A 27,408-nucleotide genomic window follows, 5' to 3' on the forward strand; every position below is an offset into this window, starting at 1 on the left:
TGAATAATTAACACGAGGACGCGCTCTGACATTACCACACGGTTTATTTTGTTTAAATATATTTAAGAAAGCAAAGCGAGAGACAAAACCTGAAGCTTCCAGAATGTTTTTCTTTGTGGATTTTTTTCGACTCTTGACAGTTAGAGATGATAATTATGCTCAAGTAGCTACACAGTAAAAATGAACACCATGTTTACTTGAATTACCAAAGATTCTTTATCGCTAACTTATGATTGCTTAACTTCCGTTTAACTCAGAGGGAAAGATCATTTTGGTTTATTACAACCTTGATGTTGCCGTTTTGGTCGTCATTCTTATCAGTAATAATTAACGCATGTCTCACCAAGATCAGGGAACAAAGCAACAAGAAAACAACATTGAGATTAATAACATTGTGTTGATATTGGTCTTTCTGACTTTCCGTCAGCTGTCGTCAACGTGGAATTATCCTTCAACTTTAGCAACAATTGATGTGCTTGTTGACTCCCAGAGGTCCATTAAGGCTGTGATAGACGTGCTCCTCTAGCTGGCTGAGATCCAGATGTTGGTACGGGTCGATGGGCTTTGGCCCGACGTAGTCCCCGAGGCCGAGGGACTCAGTGGACTCCCGGTGCTTCGATGTGAAGTGGGAGCAGCAGTCGGGTGGTGGTGGTGGTGGTGGTGCTGCTGCTGCTGGTAAAACCAAAAGATCATCGCAGTCCGGAACCGAAGAGCTGCAGCTCAGCTCAGGCTCAGTTGTCACTCCGGGCATCATTGTCTCATAGTCGGATGATGCCTGCGGGAGGGACAGAAACCATCAGCGAACTGCTACTTGGACCAGATACCACACCGTATTTACTCAATGTGAACTTGTTATTATTTACTGGAAAAGGTGATCATCAATGAGTCAACCTATTGCATCGCTTAGAAATCCAGCTCAGCATTTAGCACTGAAAACAAGGACACGTCCAGTGGGAATGTCTCGACAGACCTCTCTGTTGGGTTGGGGAGCAGGTCTCCGGAGTCTAACAGCCAGCAGAAGACAAAAGGTGAACAGACATATGAACAGCAGGGCCGCCACACACAAGGCTGCAGTCACCAGCAGCGACGCGTGGAACTCTGCAGGACAGAGAGGACAAGAACAAGTGAAGTTCACGCACGAGAAATTATTAACAACGTGAAAACAAATGCGCACATTTCACTCACTGTTCACTGTCGCCGGAAAGACGGATGATTTGGTAGCTGGAAAGCACAGTTATGAAAAGTATTTCATTTAGAGACACGGGGCGTCTTGGTGAATCACACAGTTTGTACTTACAGTGGTTTGTCAGATTGTCTGGAGGGTTCGCTGTTGATAAAGGGAAGCCAAAAATCAATAGAGACACTAGTGGATATGCAGGTACTTTCATACCTATTTGAAAGTTCTTAATAGAGGAACATGCATGAGAATCAGTACCAGCACTGTGACACTTCTTTGTTTATTCATAGTATAAGAAGCCTGGGAGTTTGGGTTTAGTAAGCTTCTTTTTTTAGCTGTATTGCGGGAACCAGATTTTGTGCCAACTGCAGGACGTCGACGAAAGTGATCCTGTGTCTTGACGCGACATACTTGTACCTCTGGAAACATTCAGTATGAAAGTGACGTGATCAGGGCGCAAGCTAACGTCCACGCCACACCGGTATGTCCCGCTGTCCTCTGAGGTCAGGGCGTCCACCCTGACAACGAAGAAGGCTCCGCTGGTGTTGTCGTACAGAGAGAAGCGTCCGGATTTCTCCCACTGGTCGTGTTTTTGCGTCCGTATCAGGGAGGTGAAGGACATTTCGTCACAGTTGTCGCCACGGCAGAAAAACTTTGGATTTTTCTGCAGGCCGTCTACATATTTGCATTTGAACTCAAATTTCATGCCTTCCACACCGGAAACAGCCGTGGTATTGACGCTGATCGGCGCTGTCAGTCAGAAAGAAAAGCCTGATGATGTGACCATGTTTTAAAAAAAGAAAACCTGTTTATACTGATGAGTTTCAATGTATAGCAAGCGCCCACCTTGGATTTGCAGTAGAGCAATGATGACTGTTGAAGTGGTTCTCCATGACTTCCAGGTTGCTCCCATCACTCCAGGTTCCCCCTCAGTTTACGACACGCAGATCCCTCCTCAGCGGCACGATGAGACAGCAACCTGGACCAAAAGACTGCGTCCGTGCGATTAATCTGGAGCTTTTATGTCCATGTGGTTAAACACCTTCCTCTTTCCTGAACAATCCACTCATAGCCAACAAACCATGAAAGCGAAATCAGGGCGGCTCGGCTTTAAAAGTTTCCTTTAAGTGCATCCAAAAACTCATTCGTTAAGTGCACAATCCAGAGAGCACTTTTTTTTATTTATTAAGAAACTCGGGTTGAATTCACTGCATCCTCCAGGGCGATCACATACACATCTGTGATACTCTCGATTCATCACAAACATCACTTGTGTGTGGCCTTGTGGTACTTCAGCCCCCCCTTTAAGTGGGGCGATGAGGTGCAACACCAGTCCAATAGTTGTGTCTCAGTTCGCTCACCCGGATGTTGTTTTTACTGCATCAAAGGTCCAGAAATGAATGATTGAATCTGAAAAATGAATCTGCGCCAATAAATATGTAGCCATTAATTAAGGGATTGAATAATAACTTCATTCAAAGTTATGGACCCACAGATTTATCACCAGACTGCAGTTAACTGCAACAATGGAGCGACTTAGCTGATGCTTTTGGTTTTCCAGCCCATAACTTTACTGTTGCCAATTACTGTCACTGCTCTCATGAGATTTATTTCTAGCGGCCGCAGGAAGCTGTTTCAGTTCTGTTTAATAACACAACTGTTCCCTCGCTACCGAAAGCTCCCCATGCGGACAGACAGTTGGAGACGTAATGGAGCATTTTCACTATTCATAAAGTAGGCTTTATTAAAAGTGCCACCTGTTAATATTCGCCGTCATCTATATGCTGACATGTTTTATTAGCAATAACATTGATTTTTTTGTAACAGTAACAACAGGCTGCAATACGTGTGTAACAACAAGGCACAAAACTCAGAACAAATCGCAACGTTTGCAAAATTAAACATGAAAGATAAATACGAGGCCGATGTGAAACAATATGTACCAATCAACAAATGTCCTACTTATTGCCTAATGTTCAGTCGGCTGAAAATTCAAGAAGCAAGTCTGTCTTTTGTTACATTATTCATGCAGTACGCCTTAATGATGTTGCTCAATGTGAACACACATGAATTAACGTGAACAGTGATGTGTAGGTTCAACTTTGGTGTGTATATTCAGGACACACAGTCATTGTAGGTTTAGAAGCTCTTACGGCACATAGAAGCATTCGTGTTTATTTTAAGGTGCAGGCACATCTTTACACTTCAGAAACCTCAGAGCTCCCCATACTCACCCTCCCTCACTTACCACTAACACGTCCGTAATACAGGGGATCACAAACACACACACTAGTATCCTTCGTAATAACTTCACACTCACAGTCACACGTGAGTCACCTCATAGCTCAACTAATTGTTGCGGTGGAGATTTACTGGTTTAAATGGTTGTCTTTATCCTCGTCGTTGAGGTCTCACTTTACGAAAAAAAAAGTTTTGGTTTTTGCAAAAAATGTAAACAGAAAGGAAAATGTCACTGCGCTGGCTGCAGGCACACTGCTGGTGAAATAACGTCATTGAAAACCACAGTCTTAATTAATGTTATCTTCTTTTTATTAATAAATCTGGAAAAACATATTCCTTTGTTTTTTGTTTCACCGTTGGAGTCTCTCTGTTGGCAATGATGACTCTAAATGCAACCCGCAGCATAACATAGAAATCCCACCCATCATACTCCCAGTGTGTCCAACACATCCAGACCAAACCAAAGGGATTTTGGGTTCCCCTCTGTGGACTCACTGCAAGGTCCGCAGTGACAGGCGGCTGCATTGCTTCTACTGCGCACTGTAGGTTTGCTTGTTCCTTTTTTTTTTGTTGTGTGTTTATTTTCGTGTTTCCCATTTTCTTTGCGCGTTCTTGCAGATATGTGTGGCAAAGGTTGGATATAGATGCTCGAAATGACGTCATGTTGGTCGTGGACATTTGCGGGAGAATAAGAGAAAAGCCCTTGTGTAGCTTTCCCTGACTGCACGTCCTCCCCAATGTCATCGTACTCACAGTCATCCTGCACAAAGTGGCAAAAGGAAAAGAAACGTCAGACGTTATTAGTTCAAGTATGTTCCTAATTTCAGTGTGTCTGATTTTAGGTTTACCTGAGAGCTGAATGTACTCAGCAACACATAAATACCACATTAGTTCAAAATGTTTAAAAATGATACTTAAATATAAAGAAGTTACAATATCCTGCGACCGTACTTTTAAAGCTCACCAGGGTGTCGTATTTAACAGAGATTGTATTTAACATTGTTATGTTACTCTCAGCAAATCAGCATATTTATTCTGTAATTGCAATTACAAATGACTCAACCAATTAGTTTCAGGTTTTACAGCATCTCAAAGGGAGAGATGAACCGATGCCCTTTTGGCAAAACCCTCTTTGTGCATCGACCTTTTGAAACCAGGTCAGTTTCACTTGATCCAACAGAGACAAACGAGACAATCGAGACAACCGAGACAGTTGCTGTGTTGTGAGGAGAATCATACCTCTCCTTCTTCTGCACTCACAGGGCTGTTTGAGCAAACCTTTGGTTGAGGTTTTAATTTGATTCTGCATTTCCTGACGGTTATGGCCAGCATCAAAAGAGTGAGCAGGGCAACGGTCCCGACTGTGGCGTATAACACGAGACCTGACAAAAAACAAGAGACACGGCTCAACCAAATGGACGCATCCAAAAGGGACTGATATTTATGCACCACCTGCACACACCGGAGGCTGGATGGAATATTACTTTTCCTTCCTACCTGTGGAAAGGTTCGCAGGCCGATGTGTGTCCGTTTCAGGTGTGAATTCTGTTGAGAGGAACCCCTCGGGATTTGTCCACGTCGCAGATAAATCAGGTGTGCCTTCCGTAACATCTCCTGCAACAGCTTAATGGGAGTAGTCGTGGAAGAAGCATTTAGAGCATTTACTTAAACAGAAGTGCTCATACATCCGTGTGAAAATATATGAAATGTAAACCTAAACGTATGCTCTGACCAATGAACTACACTGACTCTTACTGCTCGAGGTTACTGTGGCAAAGGGACTGAACTTTCCATGGGAGGTTAAGCTCTGGATTTCTTTTCTTTTACCAAAGGTTTTTTGCAAAAGTAAAAAGTTGAAAAGTTTTGTAGGGCAATAGGCGTTCAGATACATGTTGTGGGGGGAAAAAAAGCAGTCAGTGTAAAGATCCGTCGTATTCAAAGTAGCAGAGATTAGATGAACCACATACCTTCCTTCAGAGTAGTTAGTTGCGCTGCCTTTACAGTCACCTGCACTTCAGTGAACGTATTAAAACCCAATCGCTCCACCGCGCACCAGTATTGGCCCATGTCCGACAGCTGGAGGTGACTGAAGGTCACCGTGAAGCCGCCGTCCCCCGAGTCCACCAGAGTAATCCTCCCTGACGCCGCTCGTCCACCGGCTTGCACAGTAACCAGTTTATCTCCTCCGTCTGCACACTGATCCTTGCAGAGGTATTTGTGGTTCGTACTTGCGTACTTGTGTGAACACCGGAACGAGACATCTTCCCCTTCGAAAGCCTCCACTTCGATGCTTGCACCCTCTATCCCAGCAGCTGCCAAACGTGAATCAGGGGACAAGAGTTATACAGCATCTTAGTGTTGTTTAGATTTTTGTGTGCTTTTAATTAATCGACTTACCATAGAGAAGATAGCAGAAGACAGAAATGGTCTTCATTCTGGTTGATAAAGTGCCAGCTCGGCAGTATTTCATTCGTGTCTCCGGGGTCTTTAAAGGCTCTGTGCTGTAAATTCTGTGTCTTTGAAAACCCAACAAGGGGTTCAATCTTTCATCGTGCGCTGCCAGTGCACAACCTTGTGCAAATTAAATAACCCCACTGCTCTGCAAGCTCTGAACTACGCACCTTCCTCCGGTGGTTTTGACTGTATGCGGGCGGAAGACAAAGATTGTTGTTTGATATCAACCCAAGAAATAAGAAACATACATCTCCAATGCAAGCCCACACTCGGTTTCAATTCAGAGTCTTAATGGGTTTTTCAATGCAGAAAAATAATTGCAAAGAAAGAATTGACACTTACTGCAGATGCTTTTCTTCATATCTACTACTAAAAGGTTGACAAACAATTCAAATTAAGAATATGTCAATTAAAAAAAAAAAGTCATTGAGTTCACTTTCACGGTAAGCCTGCTAATACAAAGTGGCTATAATATGCATTTACAAAATAACTGTAATAATTCATTACAACTACTACTAACAATTATTAGTAAGTAGCTGGTAAACAAAGTAGAGTGTCCATCAACTATAGCGGCAGATATTTCCCACAGAAGTAGATAAATAGAGCATAAATAGAACTAAAAGAGAAAGAATATTCACTTTGACAGAAATAGGACTCAACATGTTGTTGCTCGGTGGTCTTGGAAAGGGGGAGTAGGCCCAGGGACCTTTAGTTTGTTTCAATCTCCAACACCTTTGTCTTCTCACCCCCATGTAGTGACTCAGAGTGAAAACAGACAAGCGACTACATCTTGAAAGCTTGTGCATGTGAAATAAAATAAAAGCTTGATAAAAAAACTGTAATGTGATCAGTGCGTGAACTCATTGCCTCCATTTAAATCTAAAAAATATATATGTTCAAAAATGACTGGTGCATCAACACCAACTAATTATATATATATATTGAAACGCCTCCAAATGGCTGCATCTAATGTGTGTAGCACTCTCTGCAGGTCTAACTGCACAATTACTTATGAACATTACATTGTTATTGTTGAATAATAATTGACGTTTCGAGGTGGCCCGGTGGTGAGGTTGTTAACACTGTAACACGGTCCTGAGTTCTTGTCGGACAGGTTCATTCATAATTAACCTTACTGACATCCGAAAGAAAGAATATGCTCAGATTTGCAGACCTTTCCTTTATTTTATTGGTAGTACAGAAACAAATGTGAGATTAGCTCTGAGACACCAGGAACCCTCTTCAGTCCAGACTGTTGGGGATTGAGGGCCTGGTAGACGGAAGCCTACTGCGACAAACTGTGAATACTGGACTCTGTATCATCATCAAACGACTGCAGCCGCATTGCAACCTGAGTAGAGGAAACAGCCGCATTTTCCTCACAGTTTTCAGTCTGTAAATGAACAAAAAAATGACATTATAAATTATTTCTTCTGTGCAGTAAATGTTTGGTCATAAGAGATGAACAATTTCACTCCAATTAGAGGCGGTAAATGAGAGAATGGTCTCTCACCTCCACCTTGTTCTCACCTCCTGAAACAAACAATCAACAGGATTCATTAAAATACAAGTGAATCATTTCAGATGATACTGGTATAAAAGTGTGTGTGTGTGTGTGTGTGTGCGCGTTGAGTGTTTGCGCCACCTCACCTTTAATACCCACCCAGTGTCTGTAGAATATTAGAGGTATGAAGGCGCACACCAGAAGAGCAAGGCTCACGCAGACAAGGATGACCACTGTGGTGTCTGCAAACAACAGTCCCACTTACGTTTGTGACAAAGAATTTACTTTACAACAACAGAGTCACAACAAAAGGACAAAATAGACCTACATTTATATTTTGAACAGTTTGGAGAGAAAGACAGCCACCCTTTTTTTCTCGTTCCTTGTCTGCTCCTCATTGAGGAACCAGACGTATCTATCTGCATTTCACGGAAGCTGCTCTGAAAACGCTGCCAACGGAAGCTTAATGAGGCGTGGAAAGTTTCCACGCCACATTAAGCTTCCAGGCAAATATATCTCAGCTTTAACACTCAAATTTAGGATTTTCAAATTGGATTTGCATGGGCATTTGAAAAAAAAAAACAGCATGCTGACAATCACAGTGAAGGTCAAACATCAGAGCGAGGTTATTTTCTCAAACCATTGTAACCGTTTTCGTTTTTTTTTAAGCTTGCTAGAACAGAACAGAACAGCCGCTGACCCTGGACGTAAGTACCTTTGAGTTTGCCTGCTGCCGTGTGGTTTGTCTCGTCCTCTGTGGCGGGCAGCGTGGATGCTCTCGGCGGCGGCTCGGTGCCGGACGCAAAGCTGCCCTGGGGCAGGGTTTCTGTTTCAGTCTCAGGGGGGGCGGTGGGGAGCGCAGAACCAAGAAGAACAGTGGAAGCTTTGGAAGGAGAAGACTACCCTGAGTGGCAACCAATTTTGCGTGCTCATGTGACATTGCTTTATCACAAGATTCACTACGTATGAGGTTTTTGGACTTTCCACACGGAGCATGACCCCGGCGTCATGCAGCTGCAATTGGTTTCATCCCGATGACAGAATCCGTACGAGGTGAGATTTGGGTCAAACGTTCTACGGACAACACGACTAAATAGTCTTATTCTAACCTACAGTCAACACTTTGAGATTAGCTCCATACAAAATGTCTTAATAGAAGACATATAGTTTGTTGTTAAACGCAAAACCTGGAACCCAATGTTCCCGTGTGAGCTTTAATGCATCTAACCATGAACTTACCTTCCAAAACTTGGAGATAGACCTCCTGTTGCATCACGCTGAGTTTTTCCTTCATCCCACAGCAGTATGTCCCTGCGTCGCGTCTCCTCACGTCCCTTATGGACGCGCTGAAGGCTCCGTCGATGCTGTATCTCCCTCGCACCGTGGGAGTCAATCTCATTTTGCCCGATTGAACGACAATGTTTTTCGCGGTGCAGACTCCTTTGCAGAAGAACCTGGTGTGGCCTTCGGAGCTGTTCTTTTCGGTCCTGCTCCCAAAACAGGGGATGGAGACCTCTTCCCCGACATGGCCGGTCACCTCCAGCACTGCTGAAGCCTCGAGACACACAGCTGCAGCATAAAGACAGTTTCTGTTCACAACTGTTGGCCGCAGTATCCACTGAAATCAACGCTGAAGTGGGGATGAATTGCTTGACAAGGAAGCACATTAAATTTAATGAACACAACAGAGTGCTACTGTACTGTAATTAGAAGTGATGCAGAGAACAGAGTGTATGAGCTGCTCCTGGGAGCACGCTGTTCCTCTTTATTGGTTCATTTTTATTGTCTATTGACGTTATTTATGATTAAAAAATCCTTCAAGTGATTCCCCCCATCATCCCGTACACATTGTTGGTTTTTAAAATAGGCTCAAAGGCCTTTACAGCCTTGTTTTTTTCTTGCTTTAGCAGCAGTAGAGAGTCAGACAGAAACGGGCAGCGAGAAAGGAGGATAACGTGCAACAACAAGCCCCCCAGGAGTCGACCACGGACCTTTTAAAGGGGGTTATTTTAGGCTCCAACTCTCAGTGTAAACTATTGCAAAAATTGTAAAATGTTTAGTTTTCTGTCGATAAGACAGTCATTGGTGACAACCACGAGGTGGTTTAGTTTTTCCTCTCATTCACATGACCGGTCGATATGAAAGTTGATCAAAAGATGCATCAAAACTCACCGGAGAAGCAGCAAACCACGACGACAAGCGGACTCCTCATGATTGATCCAGATTAAAAACCAAGTAAATAAAGAATTCAGCGGAGACTCGTTTCAGCAGCCCGCTCCAAATCAAGTCATCTGATTCAATTACATTAAACATGAAGGTCCAGAGGAGCCACAAAGCTCCGATTGTGCTGCCGGGTTCTTACCGCCGGCCTTTTTGGAAGATAAACGTACGCTTTTTCATTTTATTGCGGTGTAGCAGCAGGCCCTGCGTGCCTCGGTGCAACCACAGCCCGTGTCGCTGGAGGGCATCAAACCCAAGAAGCGAAATGCCTATTGACTGCGTCACGGGGAAGGCAGCCGGAGGGCAACCGTCAGCTTATCACAGCAAATTTCACAATATGTTGTTCTGCCCGGTGGGAACGAGTCTGCGATAGCAACATGTCATTCCTGTCAGCACTTAGTTTGACCTCACACAATGGAACAGTTTGGTCGTTATGGACACTGTGAGAATCATTGGCATGAACACAGGGAGGGAATTTCGTATTTGGTAATTATACGCCCTCTCTCTCGGCATCGTTTGTGTTCTTATCCTTATTGCTTCAGTTTCAGTCCAATGACAGGCAGCAAGTCCCGGAGAAGAGGGTTGACCACAAACGTCTCTTTGTTTTTATCAGGCCTCATCCGTTACAAACTGGGAAAACAGTCTAATTGAGTGAATACATTCAGTAGAAGCACCATGCCTACTTTGACTTTTTATATGTGTGTATATATATATATATATATATATATATATATATATATAGCGTTGTCTTCAAATGAGACATTGAAAACCACCATAATTAGATATACCAATATTCCCCCGACGAACAGACTCATGTTTTGTCAAGATTTTTATCCAGATTTTAAAAAAGGTAAAAGAATTTAGTGCAGCAGTGTTGCTCCTGCAGATGGAATTATTCATTTTTTGATAAACTTTTATTTATTTCAGAATCTGGTTGATTCCTTCTAAAAAAACAGGTTACCAAACATGTCGGTAACTGGATTTGAAGTTGTATTTTTTCAGTGCACGATTTGTATCACTGGTCATTAAAAGTTTTGTTTTTTCAGTCCAACAATATTTTCCTCTATCACACTTTAGCAGCATTTTCTCAGCATAGAGCTTGTAAACAACTAAATCTTAATAGTCAAGCGGCATTTTATGGTGAAGAAACTTTAATATCAACAAAGCTGAATTTATGCACATCCATTTTTTTACAACAAAAATACATTTCTATAACTATTTCCTGCAAAATTTAACCTTTTCAGTATCAAACACCAAACATTTGTCATATTTACATTTTACCCAGTGAAATGTTGTAGTTCTTATTTTACAGTCCGGGTAAAAGCAACACTCGTCTGTCTTTTAAGACCACTTGGCTGTGGATGCGATGACGGCGGTTGGCAGTGCAGCGTGTTAACGCTTGAGTCCAGGACGTCCACGTCTAGGACCGCGGGAGGACCTGAGCGATGGTATCCCGCTGGCTCTGGCTAAGCCGTTCGGGGAACTTGACCTCGTAATCCACCAGTAGGTCGCCTCGGCGATCGGGGCGTTTTGGATAAGGCAGCCCCTCGCCAGTGATGCGCCGCTTCATCCCTGGCTGCACGATATCCGTTGTTGACACGGTCACTGTTTTGCCCTCTAGTGTGGGAACGTTTATTGTACAGCCGCACAAGGCCTGATGGGGTAGAGAGACAAAAGGAAAAGCACAAATGAAGATTGGGAACCGGCAGGGATTTTTTAGCTGGTTAACATTTTTCGGTTTGTCTTTTAGCAGTTTTACAAAGTGTTTTTAGAATTATAGATGACTAAATCATTCTTAGTAATATATAATCTTAACTTACATCTCGGAGTGAAATTGTTGCAGTGTAAACTACGTTGGAGCCGTCACGTTTGAATTTCGGATGCGTCTTGTCCTTCAACACAAAGACCACGTCTGCTGGAATGTTCGTGGGACTTTCGTCGCCCTCTTTGGGAAATGTGATTTTTGTGCCCTCTTTCCACCCCTTCTTTATCTGCACCTCCAGGATCTTGTCCTCTGTCCGTACCGTTCGCCCATCGGGGTTCAGCCTTTTACGAGATATCTTCATTTTCTTCAAGCAACCCGACAGAACTTCCTCCAGGGTCACATTGAGATCGTGAACCACGGGGGGGTCTTGGGGCTTCTTCACAACACTACTGTGAGGGCCGATTCCTCCCATACCCGAGCTGAAGGAGCGAGGGAACCCACCCATTCCCCCTCCCGCCATCCCAAAGTGAGAAAAGGGGTCGTCAGTGTCCATATCCTCATCCATGCCTCCATTGCGACCACCAAAGAACTGTTCGAAGGGATTACGTCCACCGAAGAACTCTGAAAAAATGACATGAGGGTCGCCTTGGAAGCTGTAGCTGAAGTTACCCGGACCCCCGCTACCACTAGTTCCACCTTGGGGGCCTCCGCCTTTTAGACCTGAGTGAGAAAAACGATAAATTAATACATTGATCTCTAAAATAGAACACTTTCTACTGTACATATTTTATGTTATTAACTACAGTGGGGTTTTTGTTTTTTTGCCAAAAACATTCATTTCGGAGACACCACAAACTAAAAGACAAAGGCAGCTGCGTTTAAACGTGAGTTGCTCTGTGAATATGTGTACATAACACACATTAAATAGATCAATTTCCTACCAGATCGCAGACATTACTTTGTTTATTACATTGCAGGTTACAAGAAAAAGGTTAAAAGTATTCCTGTCATGCTGCCCCACCTCTCTTGTTTCCATGCACCAAAAGCAACACTGACAACACCGTTCAAGCATCCACCCGCAAGCGCACTGCGCACCAGTCCCGCCCCTTTATGACGTCACATAAGCTCCTGATACAATGTCAGTTCTTGAAGAAGTATTGTAAATGTATTTTGATTTAAAATCCCCCTCAAACAGATGTAAATAAAATACTAGTGCTAGAAAATGTAATGACAATGCGTGTATTTTGTATTTAAAATATAGGAGACACTTTAGTCTAGATTTTCCGTTTTCTAACAATTGCGCATAGCGGCGCATTGAGGTTTAGACTATATAATTTACACCAACTTCTGGTGAACCACAAAAAGGAAGAACAGTCACAGAATGTCAGTGTAAATAATAAAGACAACTTGATTAATGGGACTTAACAGCTACTTTGGCTTTGTATCAACAAAATATTTAGCACATATAAATAGCACCACATATCGCAAAATATACATTTAAGTAGTTGTACACAGATAAAGAGCCTCAATCCCATCAAAGACACAGGCTGGTTCAACCTGTGGTTACATTGATGGTTCTTCATCATCTTGCTGGGAATGTATGAACTAATAAAACTAAGAATACTTTCATAATTAATGCCGGTTAAATAAAAATGGTATATTAAAGTTAATGTTGTTAATGTTAACAAATGGACATTTACTGTCATAGCATGTCTAACTGGACTATCTTATCTGCCAGTTATTGATATGGCATTATGACGTTTACGTCGAGAAGATATAGAGACAGCATAGACGCCTCCTGATAAGAATATCATGAACATTCAAGCTGACAACCTCCTATTCTAGATACTCGACTGATAAGTTAACTTGCTAAACACTAGCCTAGCCTAGCCAGGATGCTAGCCTCTCTAGCATGTTAGCATTGAGTCGCTAGCTTGATATTCTAACCATCACCATGTAGCTAGAACCAGACAGAACTTAAAAATCAAGCTAGTTCACGTCTGTCACAATCGGATAATTGAAGATCTGAAGACAGGACTCTTGAATCGTGTCTGTTTCGTGGACAAAGTATCTTGCGTATTTTAAATAGAAAACTACTCGGAAGCAGGGTTTCGCTGAGGGACGGGGCGCCTGCACGGGACCAAACAAACGTCCCACGCTCTTCATCATCCTCTAACCGCGTTATCGTCCGTGAGACCGTGTAAACGATAACGCGGTTAGAGGATGATGAAGAGCGTGGGACGTTTGTTTGGTCCCGTGCATGCGTGACACCGTTAACCCGTTCTGCCTTTTCCCATCACGGAGGTCGCTTACCTTCTTCTCCATAACGGTCGTAGATGTCCTTTTTCTTTGGGTCGCTCAAAACGTCGTACGCCTCGGCGATTTCTTTGAATTTGTCCTCGGCTCCCGGGGACTTGTTTTTGTCGGGATGGAAGCGCAGCGCCTGTTTACGATAAGCCTTCTTTATATCGTCCTCGGACGCTCCTTTCTTGATTCCCAAAATATCGTAGTAGTCTTTTCCCATTTTGACCATCTAGGCGTGTGTTCGGTAATCGGCTCTCTGTGGGCTTTGGTCGAACCTCCTCAGCCCGTCAACTGGCACTGCACAGGCGGCCGTGCCTCGAGTGTTGTCTTTATAACCTGCGTAGAAACTTCCAGAGTTTTCCTTAAACATCCAGAACTAGCTCCACGGTGACGGGCGAGCCGGTACCCGCCCACCTCAACGTCACATCGTGCTGCCTTCAGGGGCTGTCGGAAATTACCCCGCTCAGTTACATACCATCCCTTATCGGTCTCACTCGCTTGCCTATCTAGGGCAATGTGGCTGTAAACACCAACAGAAGAAGTGTTCGGATCTTCACTAGCGTAAAAGTACAGATATTATCAACAAAATGCGGCTCCCTGTTTTGCCCCTCTGACTAGTATATTATTTGAATTGGGCATTAATAGATTGTTGTAGCTGGCTGGTGATGTATATATATATATATATATATATATATATATATATATATATATATATTTTTTTTTTTATGTGAAGACTTTAATTCTTAGCCCAAAATAATTTCTAACTATACGTCCAACAACTGTAGTGGAATAAAAATTACAATATTTCTCCCTGAAAAATGACAAATCAATAACCTAAAATTGGAATTGTCAAGTAAATCAATAATTCCATGCCTAATTATAGATATGCCCTATTCCCATGATGCCAGACGATATCACAAACTGCTGCAGCTAATCCTTTTAACAATGGACGACGAATGAACGACAACCATGGCCTACATTTTTTTTTTGCAACACAGACCCTCCCCTATGGATCCGTCATGTACTACATAATGAAATATTTTGGCACTTTACCTTATCTTACCTTCTCACAGGATGCATAGGATAACATATAGCTGCTATATCTGATGGTTCGAAAAAGCACTGGAACCTTGATTCCTTGAACCTTAGCACGCACTGACCCTACTGTGCTCTGTAGGCCTACAGGCTTGAAGCTGTTTATGGATTTCAAGATTATTAAGTTGGTGAATTGCATTGCATGAGCTGATCCAAGTTATGCAACCAATCAGACATATTACCACCAAATGAAGACTCGGGAGATCACGCTTTCACAGTTCAGGATGGGTACCACGTTCAGATGCACCGAAAATGGTTTTATTGGACAAAGATCCCATTTCATTTCCTTTTATGTCCTTAAACATGGCTTTGTATAACTCACACACAGTGACTGCAGTAGGAGTAGCAGCTCAGTCTCTGCCTGACAAGTGAAGCAAATCAGTTTTTTCGAGGATGAGAGGCGTTGGTATTTGATATTTAAAATATAAGTGCAAACACTTTCAAAGACCCACAAATAAGCTGAACTGGATTTTAAGGTGGATATCATACAATATTCTGTTGGAAACGCCATAATTCCTAGTTATCTCCCTTACTTTTGTATATTCGTGGGTATCAATTCATAGTTTTAACTTGCACACCTCCCTCTTTATGTAATCAAATTGTACAATAAACACAATTGTAGGAACAATTATAGTGGCTGATTTGGGTCAGTGTGTCTGACTAATAATAGCATTTGATAGCTAGACGGTTTCCCTTGGAATAACTGTTGTTCTTTGATTGAGATTACAAAGTGACAATATAACAGGAAAATGGCAAGCTTTATTTTTGTCGGACAATTTATATAAGACAGAATCTTCATACACATGCAGTTAAAACAGAAGAGAGCAAATACAGACATGTTATTGTGTAGAGGAGGGCCTTTATAAGTATCTATGGCATTGCGGCGACCTCTCCGTCTGCTCACTCATTTCATTGGCTACGTGCATTACGCTATTGCCCGTTTTGATTGGCTGCGGCACCAACGTTGGTTCCGCCTTTGCTGGCCTCAGCAGTCACACACGACTCCGCTGATTGGAGGCGGCTCTGTCACTCATCTGGGATATTAAGGAAGGGTGCTAACTGCCAAGATGAAGCACTACGAGGTAGGTAGCGTCTGTAAAACTCTAAACCATCAATGCAGTCGGAGTCTGTGATTTCTATATTTATAACTGCCACCAGAAACAGTCAAATGTATCTTTAACATGCGCGGGGATTTGGGGGCCTCTCGTGCACGGAAATAAACTGTTCGATCGGTTAAAATCCAACACGAGATTCAACCCGCCGCCACATTTACGGCGAACAGGCCTCGCTGAGTTATTTCGTAGAGTTTTCCGAGTACGCAGAACGTCTCTGTTCGCTTAAACACGGAGTCCTCTGTTTGGGACAATGGCCGACATCACCGCCCCCTGTGGCCGCGTGGACGCACGGCGCTCCCGCTCCTTCCGTCGCCCCATGAAGCAGGTGAACAGTCGGACCAGTTTAACGTCCTTAAGAGATAAATCCCCGACGCGACATTTTGTCGGTCTGTTATCACAGCCGCGTTTCGCTCTTTCGTCATTCACGTGAGCGGGCTGCTTCCCCTCCTCAGGACGCACAGCACCAAAGCCCACCAGCCGGGATGGGGAGTAGTGTCGAAAGAAACCGAGCCAACCGGTGGCTGCTCCGGTTCTGCTTCCCTCCTGTCCGTCACAGATAAGAGGTGAAAACACACGTTGAGTTACGGCCGGTTATTTTAAAGAGGCCTCAAGCAGAAGCGTGTTCTCGTTGTGTGATTTGGTGGGAGCAGGCATTTATTTCTCCCCCGTGGCACTAATTGTTCACTCCCGTGACCTTTGCCCCGGTATGATAAGGCACTAAATAGACACGGTTGCAGCCTTAAATCATTCAGTATCTACAGGCAAGTTTAAGCTTTGATGACAGTGAATATTATTTACTTTGATGTTCAGTGCCCCACAAATAAGGCACAATCTAAAACCGAAATACAGAAATAAAACGATATTTAAACTTTTTATGTGTCATTACATAAATTGTCATCAGTCACCAGAGAGCTGCATCACTTTCGCATTGAACTGTCTAACAAACTTCCCGTTCATCATTATCTGAAATTGTCTACAAAAACAAATGGAGTAAAGAAAATGTTCAAATTGTTCGTCAATCTGCCTGAATAATGAGAAAGTCTCCTACCTCATATGGGCGGTACAGGCCCAAAACCAGCATAAATAACGCTTGCTGCTCCCTGCTTCACCCTCACCCCCGACTGCTTCCCCAGGACTGGAAGGCTTTATATAGATGAGATGGGGGAGGTACGGTGGCAGAGGGATGACTGCGTCTCAAGTGTCCCGTGTCCTGCTTACTATACATGAATGTTTTCTGCAGTGAGTAGACGGCTCGATTCATTCATTTAAAGAGCACCGATTACATTTTTTTAAAAGGCAAGTCGTCTTGTGCAAGAAACAGAAATCAGGGATACTTCTTTACTTGAGGGTTACATGCATGCCATGTAACCCTCAAGTAAAGAAGTATCCCTGATCTGTGGACCGTTTAGGCCCCAAAACCAATTCACCAGAGACGTCCATTTTAATTTTAGTCTCAGATTTGTGAGCCTTGTCTAAACAAACCTTCACATTTGTGGCATGCGTACATAGTCCTGTCTAAATGTGATGTCTGCCGTGCTAACCCTCCCTGCTGCCACTTGTGACCGTATGTCTTGCCCTCATTATGGAAACCGCCCTCCGACTGTCACTATTAGAGAGTGTGACTGTGGGGGTGGGCTTCACCGGAGGGAATGCCCCGGCTAAGCCCTCTGAATCTGGAGTATTAACACCCCGCGGTGACAGGAAAAGGTGACTCCTCGTGTGAGGTACACGACCCGTGTAAAACGCCATGTGGTTCTGCTTCTGTGTGCGCCGCCCCAAAATGGTTGGGGTCAAAGGTCCCTGATCTGGACCAGGTGGACAGTACTGGGTGGGGTCATACAGAATTAGTGGTAGACATTTATATTTAGCTGTGGAGAGGAAGGGAAGGGGAAAAAACTGAAAGGGGGGGGGGGGGGTCCTCCATCTTCCCAATTGGCCAGCTGTCCAGAGGTGTCCGGGGTCGAGAGGTGTCCTCTTTAGGGAGGTCTCTCCTTCTTCCAGTTTCCTCCATGAGATAAACACAGATAATCTACTGCGGACAGATTGGACAACTGCGCACACACACACACACACGGTGGTCTATGTCCATGCTCCGAGGGTCTGTTAGCAGTTAAATAAAGCAACGCACCAGAAGTGAAGCAAAGAGGGAGGGAGAATGAGGGGTCGGAGGGAGGGGGGACAGATTTATTTCCACAGCTGAGTGCTGCCCCGCTCCTCTGTGGACCTTTGCGAGGCAGCTGAGAGGTGGAGAGTGACAAAGAGAACCGAGAGGAAGAAGGCGAGGGGTAAAAACACCAGCGAGGATAAAGCGTGTGCAGGGGGACTGTGGACATGGATGCACTCGCGCTAGAGGCCACCAGCACCAAAAAGCCGGCCAACGGGGCGGCGGCGGCGTCCCCGTTGCTGGGTCAAGCCCCGAGCAAACGCAAACCTGCTAAAAAAGCTAAGAAGGCTGTTGTTTTCTTCGAGGTGGAGATACTGGACGCCAAGACCAAGGACAAGCTCTGCTTCCTGGACAAGGTGAGCGCTCGTGACTTATCGCCACGTGTTTGTACCAGTTTCTGAGGTTCAATTTATGTTCATTTTTCTCTAATGGCATCTCTGCAACTTCCGACCTCAAAGCTGCTGGTGTGTTTGAGCAGCGTCTTCTACGCCCTGAAGATGAAAAGTCCCACACAAAGTCCCTGCAACACAAGAGGGCAATGTGTGGACATTATATGGATGGTGTGTCCTTACATTAGGCCTGTTAGTTTGGTTTATTTATAGCTATAAATAGTACTTCCCTTTCATGTAACTGATATTTATATTTAATACCTCCCATTTGGAATTAGGAACTGTGTAAAAAATGTGTTATTTTCCTCTCCTCAATGGTTTGCAGGATAATTAACAGAAGTATTCTGGACGTATAGAAGTACTAGAAATATATTTTTTCTAATGTGTAAATGTGTTTTTACAGATGTTATACCACATCTGAAGTTTTTTTTTAACTTTTATAAGAACAGTTGAGATTTGAGAGAATCCCAGATGTATTTTGATTATCCGGTACGGTCCAGTAAGTTGTACTTGGCCCGTACTTTGTTATTGTTGTGTTTTCATTTGTTACTGACTAATCAGCGGGTTCGTGTATTGTCGATGTGTGCATTAGCCCAGTTTCCCTGCTGGCCTCGTTGGATTATAGCTTGTTGTCGGGTTAGCGTGCAGAATCTTGACACCTTTTTGGAGAGGAAGTTACACAGGTTGGACAGATCTAGATGTGGATCCGGACAGGGGGCCCTTTGGACTACTGGTTAATGAAGGAGGCTGTCGGGGCCGAGCTAACCGACTGTATCGTGTCTGGGTTTATTGAACAGATTTTGATCTCCACACTGAATAGCGCCTGTAGAAAGAGGGGCAGCAGCAGGGGTCACAGACAGGGTTGTTTTTCAGTGATGTCATCCTGCTGAAAATGGCCCGTGGTCCTCTGAACCACGTGAATAGAAGCTGGGACCATCACACGCGGCGGCGGCCGACCTCTCCAGTCCGCTCCAGACGGGTCACGCCATGTTGGAGCGACTCTTCCGCACAGATAATCCAGATTTCCAGAGTTGCCAAAGGAATCTAGCGCTACCCCACTGTGTACCGAACATTCCCGGCCTTGGTAATCAGATCTATGTCTTGGCCTTAGATTGTCAAAGACCAACTCGGTGCTCTCCAACAAACATGAAAAGAAAAAAATGGACTTTGGGCTCAAGTTCCTAACCAGTTCAAAGGTTTAGACCCTTGATCGTAAGTTGCGTTTGCATGTTTGTGACACGAGCTTGCTGAAGGATGAGCTTTTGTGAAGGAGCCGTTCTATGAAGAAGAATATGCTTTAAATAATTTCTGGCGTCAGTGCCCCTCCATGCCTTTGCTCGGGCAGTCGTTGCACACAGGTATACATTTCACAAAAGCATCTGGGCTCCCCTGATCCAGGCCAACGGGGAAATGTGTGCCTCCTGCTAAAATGTTTGGAGAAGCCCGTCACCAACTTCTTAGATTTCAGAGGGACGCTTGATGTGGATGGCTGAGATGTTGTCACGGTGTAACGTGCAGATCGTATTACCGAGTGTGTTTGCCCACCGTTTTCTGTTCAATAACTTGCGGAGACTTGAGATGTGTGCAAGACAAACAATATGTTTGTTTACATACAGCTACTGAATTAACTGACGTCCGGTGTTTGTAGGAGAAGTTCTGAATTATCAAATCAAAACACCAATGCTTAAGCAAGTCCATGTTGATGCATAATGATTATAAATCATTTGATCATTCTGCCCATTTGTAAAAAAAAAAATCTCATATGACAACATGTTTTTGTTGTTGTTACTGAGCTGAATCCTAAAGGCAGATGTCAGGGCTCAGAAGCACACGGTCTGCAGGAGATGTGTTGTTTGTGAGCTGCTCCAACTCAAACATATAAATCCCTTTCATCAGATATTTAAAACGTGGCCAAGCCTCTTAAGTTACCCGACTCCATCACCAACAACAACAACAACTGTGCTCGTCCAGACGTTCCTCTGTGCGCTCTTCATGTTTCTGTTGTGTTTATATTTGGGCCAGTTGTTTGCTGGCAGCCTGGCACAAGGTGTGTACTTTGCCTGGGTGTTGTGCGCGTGTGTATGCGGGTCTTTTCCGTGGCTCTTCTAGAACCTTAATACCAGCTGTTAATGCACCACGTCCACGGGGTACGTGAGCTAAACTTACCACTATTCATCCTCGTGGATGGAAAACAGGGTCTATATGTTCAAGTAAATGTCCCTCCACTTACGTATTGTGACGTCATTCACTGCAGGTCGAGCCAAATGCCACCATCGGAGAGATCAAGTCTATGTTCCACAAGAGCCGTGAGTGGCAACCCTGTGCATGTGATTTAACACGTATGAACGCTCGTTCCTCTCTCAAGATGTCTGACGTATTCGTCTGTTTCAGATCCTCAGTGGTACCCGACCAGACAGTCCATTCGCCTCGACGCCAGTGAGTCAGTCAAAGTGTGATTGTCTGTCACGGTGCTTGCAGGGAATGTGGCACTACCTCCCTGCACACCGCGCGTCCCGTTAAGCAGGCGTGTGTTTGCGTTTCAGAGGGGAAGTCTCTGAAGGACGAGGATGTTCTGCAGCATCTCCCTGTGGGAACCACGGCAACCTTCTACTTCAGAGACCTTGGCGCTCAGATCAGCTGGGTGACGGTGAGTTCAACTCGCCCGCCGTCCGTGCTGTCGGTCTAACGTCCCCGACAAGCCCACGTGCACCAGATCACAAGTGGGATCAAGAGCAGCTATATTGAGATTCCCCGCTGGGTAAAAACGGGGTGTGTGTGTGTGTGTGTGTGTGTGTGTGGGCGCCTGCGGAGATGATCTATTTATCTTCCAGCACTAAACCGATTAAGGTGCCTAGAGAAAGAATCCCACCCCAAACTACTCTTCACTAATTTAGAATATGTATGGTAAAATGCATGTTTGCATAAATAGTCACCTCCTTTTAAAATGACTGACCTGATTGAACAGCGGTCCAGTTGACGCTGTGTCCCACGTAGTGAAATGGAGATAACCTGAGTGCAGTTGACGTGTGAACCCGAGGTTGTGGAATGAAAACGCCTGTCTGAAAACAAAAGAACACTCAGAGAAAAGACCATTTACGCAAGTATAACTGAGGAGATGGCTACAAAAAGATGTCCAACCTCCTGGGCCTCCCACAGAGATGAATCCCACAGTTGAATCCATCATTAAGAAATGACAGATGTGGCACATCTAGATGTGTCCAGATGTGCCAGCGTGATTGAGACATATCCACACCGACCAGCGCTGTGATTGCAGCCAACGGCTCTAGTAAACACGGACCTGAGGGGGTGAATATTTGTGCAACTTGTAGATAAAAAGAGAAGCCAAATAGATACCGACCAGGATTTCACGTATGAAAGCAATTAAAGGGTTAAACATCCCAACACTTTTTATAGCCACTGTATATATGAATGATATGAAAATGTGGTGTTACGTTTCCAAGGCTCTAACTGACCCTTTGATGTTTTTCAGGTCTTTCTGACCGAGTATATGGGTCCACTGGTTCTCTATCTGATGTTCTACTTCAGAGTTCCCTTCATCTACGCAGCCAAATACGACTTTACCACCAGTAAACACTGGGTCGTACAGTGAGTGTTATTCTTGAAGTCCATCGTCTCTCCCCTTTGTTCTCGTTTGCTTTCTGGCCAAGAGTGAGATGATAGAAGATCAATACCGCTCTCGTGTCTGTGGGTAGAACATTTTGATCGATCACATCCCTGCTGCGTGTCTCTCACCACCAACCTCGGCATCAGCGAGGCTCTTGCTATCATACGCCCGGACACGACCAGTTTGTTTTGTTGGATCATTCACACAAAATGCATTTGTGAGGGTTAAACGTGTGTGATTTGTATTTGCAGTCCTTTAGAAAAGTAGCAGTCCCACATGAAATGGTTTAAAGCCCAATACATGTCGTCCATGGCCACTTTGTAACTCTAATTTTCCAATAAACAAGAGTGGCGTCAGTGTGAGCCGTAGAGAAGCTAACACCAGCCTCTGCGCTTCTTCCAGTCTCGCCTGCATGTGTCACTCTTTCCACTTCGTCAAGAGGCTGCTGGAGACTCTGTTCGTCCATCGCTTCTCCCACGGCACAATGCCGCTACGCAACATCTTCAAGGTGAGATGCCTTCTGCCACGCGGGCGCCGACCCGTTCGTCCCTCACATTCCGTCTCAACCACCTCAAGGAAGTCTCAAAGTGACAATGTTCCCGTCTTATTCCCCTTTTTAGAATTGTACCTACTACTGGGGCTTTGCAGCATGGATGGCCTATTACATCAACCACCCGCTGTACACCCCACCCAGTGAGTATAGGTGCACCGTACACTCGGCCCCACTTTACCACCGCGTCATCGTAACTCCCGTTTCTTGTTGCAGTCTACGGTGAGCAACAAATCCGACTCGCCCTCGTCTTATTCCTGGTAGGAATACTTCTACTGTGACACTTCTGTATTTATTGCGCATCATTTGATTCGGCCAATAAATAGAAATTTAGAAATAGATTTTTTTTTACTTCCGTTTTGCTCTTCATACTCTGTTAAATCACTTGTTTGACTTTTTCTTTTATAGTTCTGTCAGATCGGCAACTTTTCCATCCACATTGCTCTTCGGAACCTCCGTCCGCCAGGTACACATACATCTATGCCTTATGTTCAAGAAAAGACCACCAAAGATAATTGATCTTTTTTTTTTCCTTGCATTTTAATGTGAGTTTAGAATTCTTCTGTTGTGGCAGAATGTAAACGCAGGAACGAAATAAGATTGTTTAAAATAACTTACACATGTTTGACGTCTACTTTCTTTTGCTTCCCTTTAGGGTCCAAGACCAGGAAGATTCCCTATCCAACCAAGAACCCCTTCACCTGGATCTTCCTGCTGGTCTCCTGCCCCAACTACACCTACGAGGTAACTCGGGAACCCATTTGCTGTGTCGACATTCTGGACAGAAATAGAAGCATCAAACCGCACGACATACTAATACATACAAATTTTAGTAAAGGATGTATTTTTTCTAATGAGCGTGACCGCACTTCTGTAAGTCAAACTCCTCTCGCCGCCCTCTTGTGGCTTGCCTGTGTAACACCGCTCTCCCTCCTGCAGCTGGGCGCCTGGCTGGGCTTCACATTGATGACGCAGTGCCTGCCGGTGGCGTTCTTCACCCTGGTGGGTTTCATCCAGATGACTGTGTGGGCGAAGGGGAAACACCGCAGCTACCTGAAGGAGTTCCGCGACTACCCTCCTCTGCGCTCGCCCATCCTGCCCTTCATCCTTTAGAGGACTAAGCTGCTCCCCTCGCCCCTTTAGCTCCCCTTGCTTATAGCACCCACCCCGTAATGAGAGGGTGCTCTCCTGTTTTACACCTTCCAAACTGCAACTGATTAAATCTTATCATGCGCGCTTTTTTTTTTTTCCCCTTCGAGAACCAAATCTTTTCACCTCCTGTCTGCGTTCCGGGTAATGTTGATGAGTGCAAATTTCTTTATATTTCTGTCCAAACCATCCTGATTTATTTGAGCTGCAAGAGCAGGTATTCACCTTCCCAGTACTGTGTGTACTGAATGACAAACTGCACATGTTATAATGTCCAACCACTTTGAATCTGCAGTTTAGTTTTTGTATCCATTCATCTAAATTTGAATTCATGACAGGATTTCATTGATAGTGTGAGAAGTAATTTATTAAAAAAAGGTAAACCAAACTTGTGTAGTACTGATGAGCTGTGTGTGTGTGTGTTGGGCTTTGCTGCCACCTCTCCACAATTATATCATGGAGTGAAATGAGCACGTATCTAAAATAGTTTGTACCTACACCAACATGGGGCAGTTTGGTCGGGTCAAAACTGGAGGAAATTAACTAAAAATGAAGTTCAGACCTCATTTAAATATATATCAGGTGCAGGGAATAAATATTTAGCCATACACATGTATGACAGTCATGCAACTTTCTTGGTAAAATTATCCAGAGCTTGACTTTAATAAGACCACGGGTTGTAGAGCTTAAACCACATTGTTTATTGTGAACAGAAGCACATATTTACAGGGAAGTCGTATCCGAGGGTACACTGATCACGCAGCTTCAGCCTGGTTCTCCATTCTCTTTTTCCTCAGCTGGAGCCTCCTCTCCCTCTCGTACTCCTTCATACGCATCACATAGCTGGAGGCAGAAAAAAAAACATGTGGATATACATCAGATGTATATGTCGACCGTAAATTTCAGATTTAAGTGGTGAAATCAGATACAGCGAGGCTCTGAGTCTTAAGAAAATATTTTTCGTTAAAAAAAAAAAAAAAAACGTTGGATATCTATCTTAAGAGCCCCTAAAAAACACATTTTCAATCATAACTTAGCAACTGCAGACTATATGATATGAAGCTCACAGAAACAATGTTACATTTAAGCCAATGCAGTGGGACTGCTGAATGCATCAGTCTAGGACAACTCCAAAGACCACAGTCAAATAGTTGAATTGAATTAAAAAGAGCTGTGAATAATATATTTAATAGTTAATATTGATCAGGACTCAATATTTAATGCGTTCAGGGGCATACCCCCTGGAAAGGAGTCTTAAAAACAGTACCGTTATGTTCCCTTTCTTGAATTCTTCAAACGTTTGCATATTGACAGCATGCAAGCGTGACGAGGTGCTGAGCAAAGCGTAAGAGAACTTACTCTAAAGTGTGCAGACATTTTTGCCTCGGCAGGAATTTAGTATTGGAAGCAACTGGGTCAAAACCAGTACGCTGCGCCTAAATGCTTTTTTGTGTTCTGCATTGAATAATAAGCATTTATATGGTTTTAAAAATGGCATCTGTATCCATTAAAAAGCTAGAATATACCCAATAATAGTTTTATAATTGAACATCTATATAGAACTAAAGCCAGCATAAATTAGGTAATTGTACAAGAAGCACTGTTGAGCCAATCATTATGGAGAGCCTGTGTTTTTTTTATTTGATCCAAGTAAATAGCTCTGAGGGCATCAGTGGGCAATAGCGGCTCTAGGAGACTCCATCCTACACGAGATCTTTCAAATGCAGATACTTACTCCTGGTGTTCACAGTAGTCCCAGTCGTGTCTCTCATGCTTGCAAGCCAGGATGTTGGGCCAGTTGTCCCTCTTGCACTTGAGGAGTTTCAGGAGGTGGTGGGCACAGTAGTCCCTCTGCTCCACAGGCAACTGGGCCAAGTTCATCTGCTCCTGTGTAGCTACCATCTCTGAAAAAGAAATACCAATGATTGTAGTCATCTCATCACAGGAGGGATGCATCAGCGACGATATCTGGCACTCATTCAAATAGCTGCATTGAGTATGGTGACTAATTAAATGTCTCCGTCAATATAGCAGGAGGCGGCAACACAACTCTTGTATTCTTATTTTTGCCGTAGTATCAACTGAGTGTGTGTGTGTGTGGACAACGGGAAAAAGTATGTATTACAGCTTTCTCTCTTATAACACACACAGGTTTACAGTTAGGAAAGCATTAAGTCAAGTCTGATGCGGTGATACATATGAAATAATGATCAGTCACTTCCACACAGTTAAGTATACAGCTTACGAATGAAACGTTAGTATTGAATCATACTGCATCCGACAACGTTACGAGACGAGTAGACAGTTAGGAAAATACTGTAACACAAATAAATCTAATCCAATACATTTATCTAATACATAGACAATAGAGTAACAGTGCAATTAAATGAGGGAAATGCCTTTCGATTCGTGCACCAAACATAAGCTAGGTGGTAACGTTAAATAATGATTTTGGGAAGTGAGGTACACTGACGCCAACTTCATGTTGATTTCACAAAATCCCCAACAAGATCACCACGAGTGTAGTTTCTACATCGTTAAATCCATTCGAATTATCTTTAAAGTTCAAACTTGATTAAATTTCCTAAACGTAGCAATTGTAGTTTTACTGTGGAATTAAACTTTACATGTATCGATTCTGACCAATGCTTCAATATACTGCAGAAATGCACCTTACAGTTTTATAGGACGTCCTGTGTGTTGAAACAACAGCCACACTATGTTGTTCCGTGAATTAATGTTACATCCACATATTGTGGTTATGACTCATAAAGCATAAACGTATATGATTAGCTAGGGCGCTAACCAGTTAGCTGAGGAGCTAACCATTGCATTGAACAGCAATGGAGGAAAGCCAGCTCGCCCAACGTTTCGACAGTTGAAAACACAGCACGGCGGAGGGGAAATCCTCTTCACTTGCATCAACACATTTTAGTACGACAATTGCGGTGCATATGACGACAGACCTCGCTCGTGCCTCTCTTGAAAGCCAAACTGAGGGTCGAACTCGTATTTCTTCGAAGGGTCCGGCTCGGTGTCATTCTCGGTGACGTACCGTCGGACCAGGTGAGCTCCCATGGCAGCGACGATGTTTATACCCTGTAACAGAAATAATAAGTATATTCACTTCGCTGATGAAGCGTGATAATCTGATGTTTCCAAAAGCAACCTGCTGCCTAACATTCGGTCACCTCCACAAGCCCCTTGATACCACTTCCGCCTCGCGCCGGAAATAAACAGCCCAGCGGTGCTTCAGAGAAACGACTCCCCTACAGCCAACGGACAAAGGTTCCGCTGATAGGAGACGCGTGTCAAGTGACCGGCAAGACTGCTTATTCAGTTGTAGGTATTGAATCATTTTAACTGTACAAAAGCATTACAGTTCAGGTCAATATTCAATATTGTGCAGCAAAACTGCCTTAACACCAGTGGGCAACAACGGCACCAGAGACCCAAACCACTCTGTGGATTTAGCTTCTATTTATTCAAAAGTTAATAAACTCTAGATTGTCCACACATCACAAAAAGGAATAAATTAAATGCTTTGACACTACTAAAACCAAATGGTTTTGATTTTATTTGTTAAATTATTGTGTTGTATTAATACATCAAAACTACTTTAGTTGATTTGAGACTGAGAGTATGTAGAGTTGTGGTTGTCATTCACTATTAACATGAACAATGGTTGTTTTCAAATGGCCAGTAAGTCATGACAG

The 27,408-nt window shown here is 43.8% G+C and overlaps 6 protein-coding genes and 1 long non-coding RNA gene across 11 annotated transcripts; 1 reads left to right on the plus strand and 6 right to left on the minus strand.

The window, feature by feature from the left end:
* Positions 1–26: 26 nt before the first annotated feature.
* Positions 27–3,558, minus strand: LOC120825753 (uncharacterized). Of its 2 annotated transcripts, none has more exons than XM_078080415.1 (6): positions 2,024–3,558; positions 1,595–1,927; positions 1,298–1,327; positions 1,186–1,221; positions 971–1,098; positions 27–775 (listed from the first exon to the last, which is right to left on the minus strand). In XM_078080415.1, the coding sequence occupies exons 1-6, from the start codon at positions 2,088–2,090 to the stop codon at positions 458–460; spliced, it is 912 nt and encodes a 303-aa protein (XP_077936541.1). In that variant the 5' UTR covers positions 2,091–3,558; the 3' UTR covers positions 27–457. The 2 variants fall into 2 exon arrangements, with proteins under 2 accessions (XP_077936541.1, XP_077936540.1); XM_078080414.1 differs by having other exon boundaries at positions 1,589–1,927.
* Positions 3,559–3,705: 147 nt separating this feature from the next.
* On the minus strand, positions 3,706–6,888 carry LOC144383325 (uncharacterized). Its single transcript, XM_078080413.1, has 5 exons — positions 5,816–6,888; positions 5,386–5,730; positions 4,916–5,041; positions 4,658–4,800; positions 3,706–4,178 (listed from the first exon to the last, which is right to left on the minus strand). Exons 1-5 carry the CDS (start codon positions 5,886–5,888, stop codon positions 3,843–3,845), a joined length of 1,023 nt encoding a protein of 340 aa, XP_077936539.1. The 5' UTR covers positions 5,889–6,888; the 3' UTR covers positions 3,706–3,842.
* Positions 6,889–7,037: 149 nt separating this feature from the next.
* On the minus strand, positions 7,038–10,286 carry LOC144383327 (uncharacterized). Of its 2 annotated transcripts, none has more exons than XM_078080421.1 (6): positions 9,549–10,286; positions 8,616–8,945; positions 8,092–8,259; positions 7,536–7,618; positions 7,386–7,405; positions 7,038–7,265 (listed from the first exon to the last, which is right to left on the minus strand). In XM_078080421.1, the coding sequence occupies exons 1-6, from the start codon at positions 9,586–9,588 to the stop codon at positions 7,115–7,117; spliced, it is 792 nt and encodes a 263-aa protein (XP_077936547.1). In that variant the 5' UTR covers positions 9,589–10,286; the 3' UTR covers positions 7,038–7,114. The 2 variants fall into 2 exon arrangements, with proteins under 2 accessions (XP_077936547.1, XP_077936548.1); XM_078080422.1 differs by having other exon boundaries at positions 7,523–7,618; positions 9,549–10,281.
* Positions 10,287–10,729: 443 nt separating this feature from the next.
* Positions 10,730–14,143, minus strand: dnajb1b (DnaJ heat shock protein family (Hsp40) member B1b). Its single transcript, XM_040187560.2, has 3 exons — positions 13,615–14,143; positions 11,417–12,021; positions 10,730–11,250 (listed from the first exon to the last, which is right to left on the minus strand). Exons 1-3 carry the CDS (start codon positions 13,832–13,834, stop codon positions 11,017–11,019), a joined length of 1,059 nt encoding a protein of 352 aa, XP_040043494.1. The 5' UTR covers positions 13,835–14,143; the 3' UTR covers positions 10,730–11,016.
* A 440-nt stretch (positions 14,144–14,583) lies between these two features.
* tecrb (trans-2,3-enoyl-CoA reductase b) lies at positions 14,584–24,080 on the plus strand. Of its 2 annotated transcripts, XM_040187563.2 has the most exons (12): positions 14,584–15,782; positions 18,285–18,335; positions 20,623–20,674; positions 20,760–20,804; positions 20,912–21,015; positions 21,859–21,974; positions 22,396–22,501; positions 22,614–22,686; positions 22,760–22,803; positions 22,952–23,009; positions 23,199–23,287; positions 23,483–24,080. In XM_040187563.2, the coding sequence occupies exons 1-12, from the start codon at positions 15,768–15,770 to the stop codon at positions 23,654–23,656; spliced, it is 927 nt and encodes a 308-aa protein (XP_040043497.1). In that variant the 5' UTR covers positions 14,584–15,767; the 3' UTR covers positions 23,657–24,080. The 2 variants fall into 2 exon arrangements, with proteins under 2 accessions (XP_040043497.1, XP_040043496.1); XM_040187562.2 differs by lacking the exon at positions 14,584–15,782 and having other exon boundaries at positions 17,183–18,335.
* Positions 15,440–17,124, minus strand: LOC120825757 (uncharacterized). The gene is made up of 2 exons (XR_005713148.2): positions 16,864–17,124; positions 15,440–16,358 (listed from the first exon to the last, which is right to left on the minus strand). It is a non-coding gene; the product is annotated as an uncharacterized LOC120825757 (long non-coding RNA).
* A 292-nt stretch (positions 24,081–24,372) lies between the features above and the next one.
* ndufb7 (NADH:ubiquinone oxidoreductase subunit B7) lies at positions 24,373–27,003 on the minus strand. 2 transcript variants are annotated; one of them, XM_040187571.2, is made up of 4 exons: positions 26,884–27,003; positions 26,659–26,791; positions 25,428–25,596; positions 24,373–24,535 (listed from the first exon to the last, which is right to left on the minus strand). In XM_040187571.2, the coding sequence occupies exons 2-4, from the start codon at positions 26,768–26,770 to the stop codon at positions 24,448–24,450; spliced, it is 369 nt and encodes a 122-aa protein (XP_040043505.1). In that variant the 5' UTR covers positions 26,771–26,791; positions 26,884–27,003; the 3' UTR covers positions 24,373–24,447. The 2 variants fall into 2 exon arrangements, with proteins under 2 accessions (XP_040043505.1, XP_077936549.1); XM_078080423.1 differs by having other exon boundaries at positions 26,862–26,903.
* Between the last annotated feature and the right edge of the window lie 405 nt (positions 27,004–27,408).

This window comes from Gasterosteus aculeatus, chromosome 9 (assembly GCF_964276395.1).
Source record: "Gasterosteus aculeatus chromosome 9, fGasAcu3.hap1.1, whole genome shotgun sequence".
Taxonomy (NCBI): Eukaryota; Metazoa; Chordata; class Actinopteri; order Perciformes; family Gasterosteidae; genus Gasterosteus; species Gasterosteus aculeatus.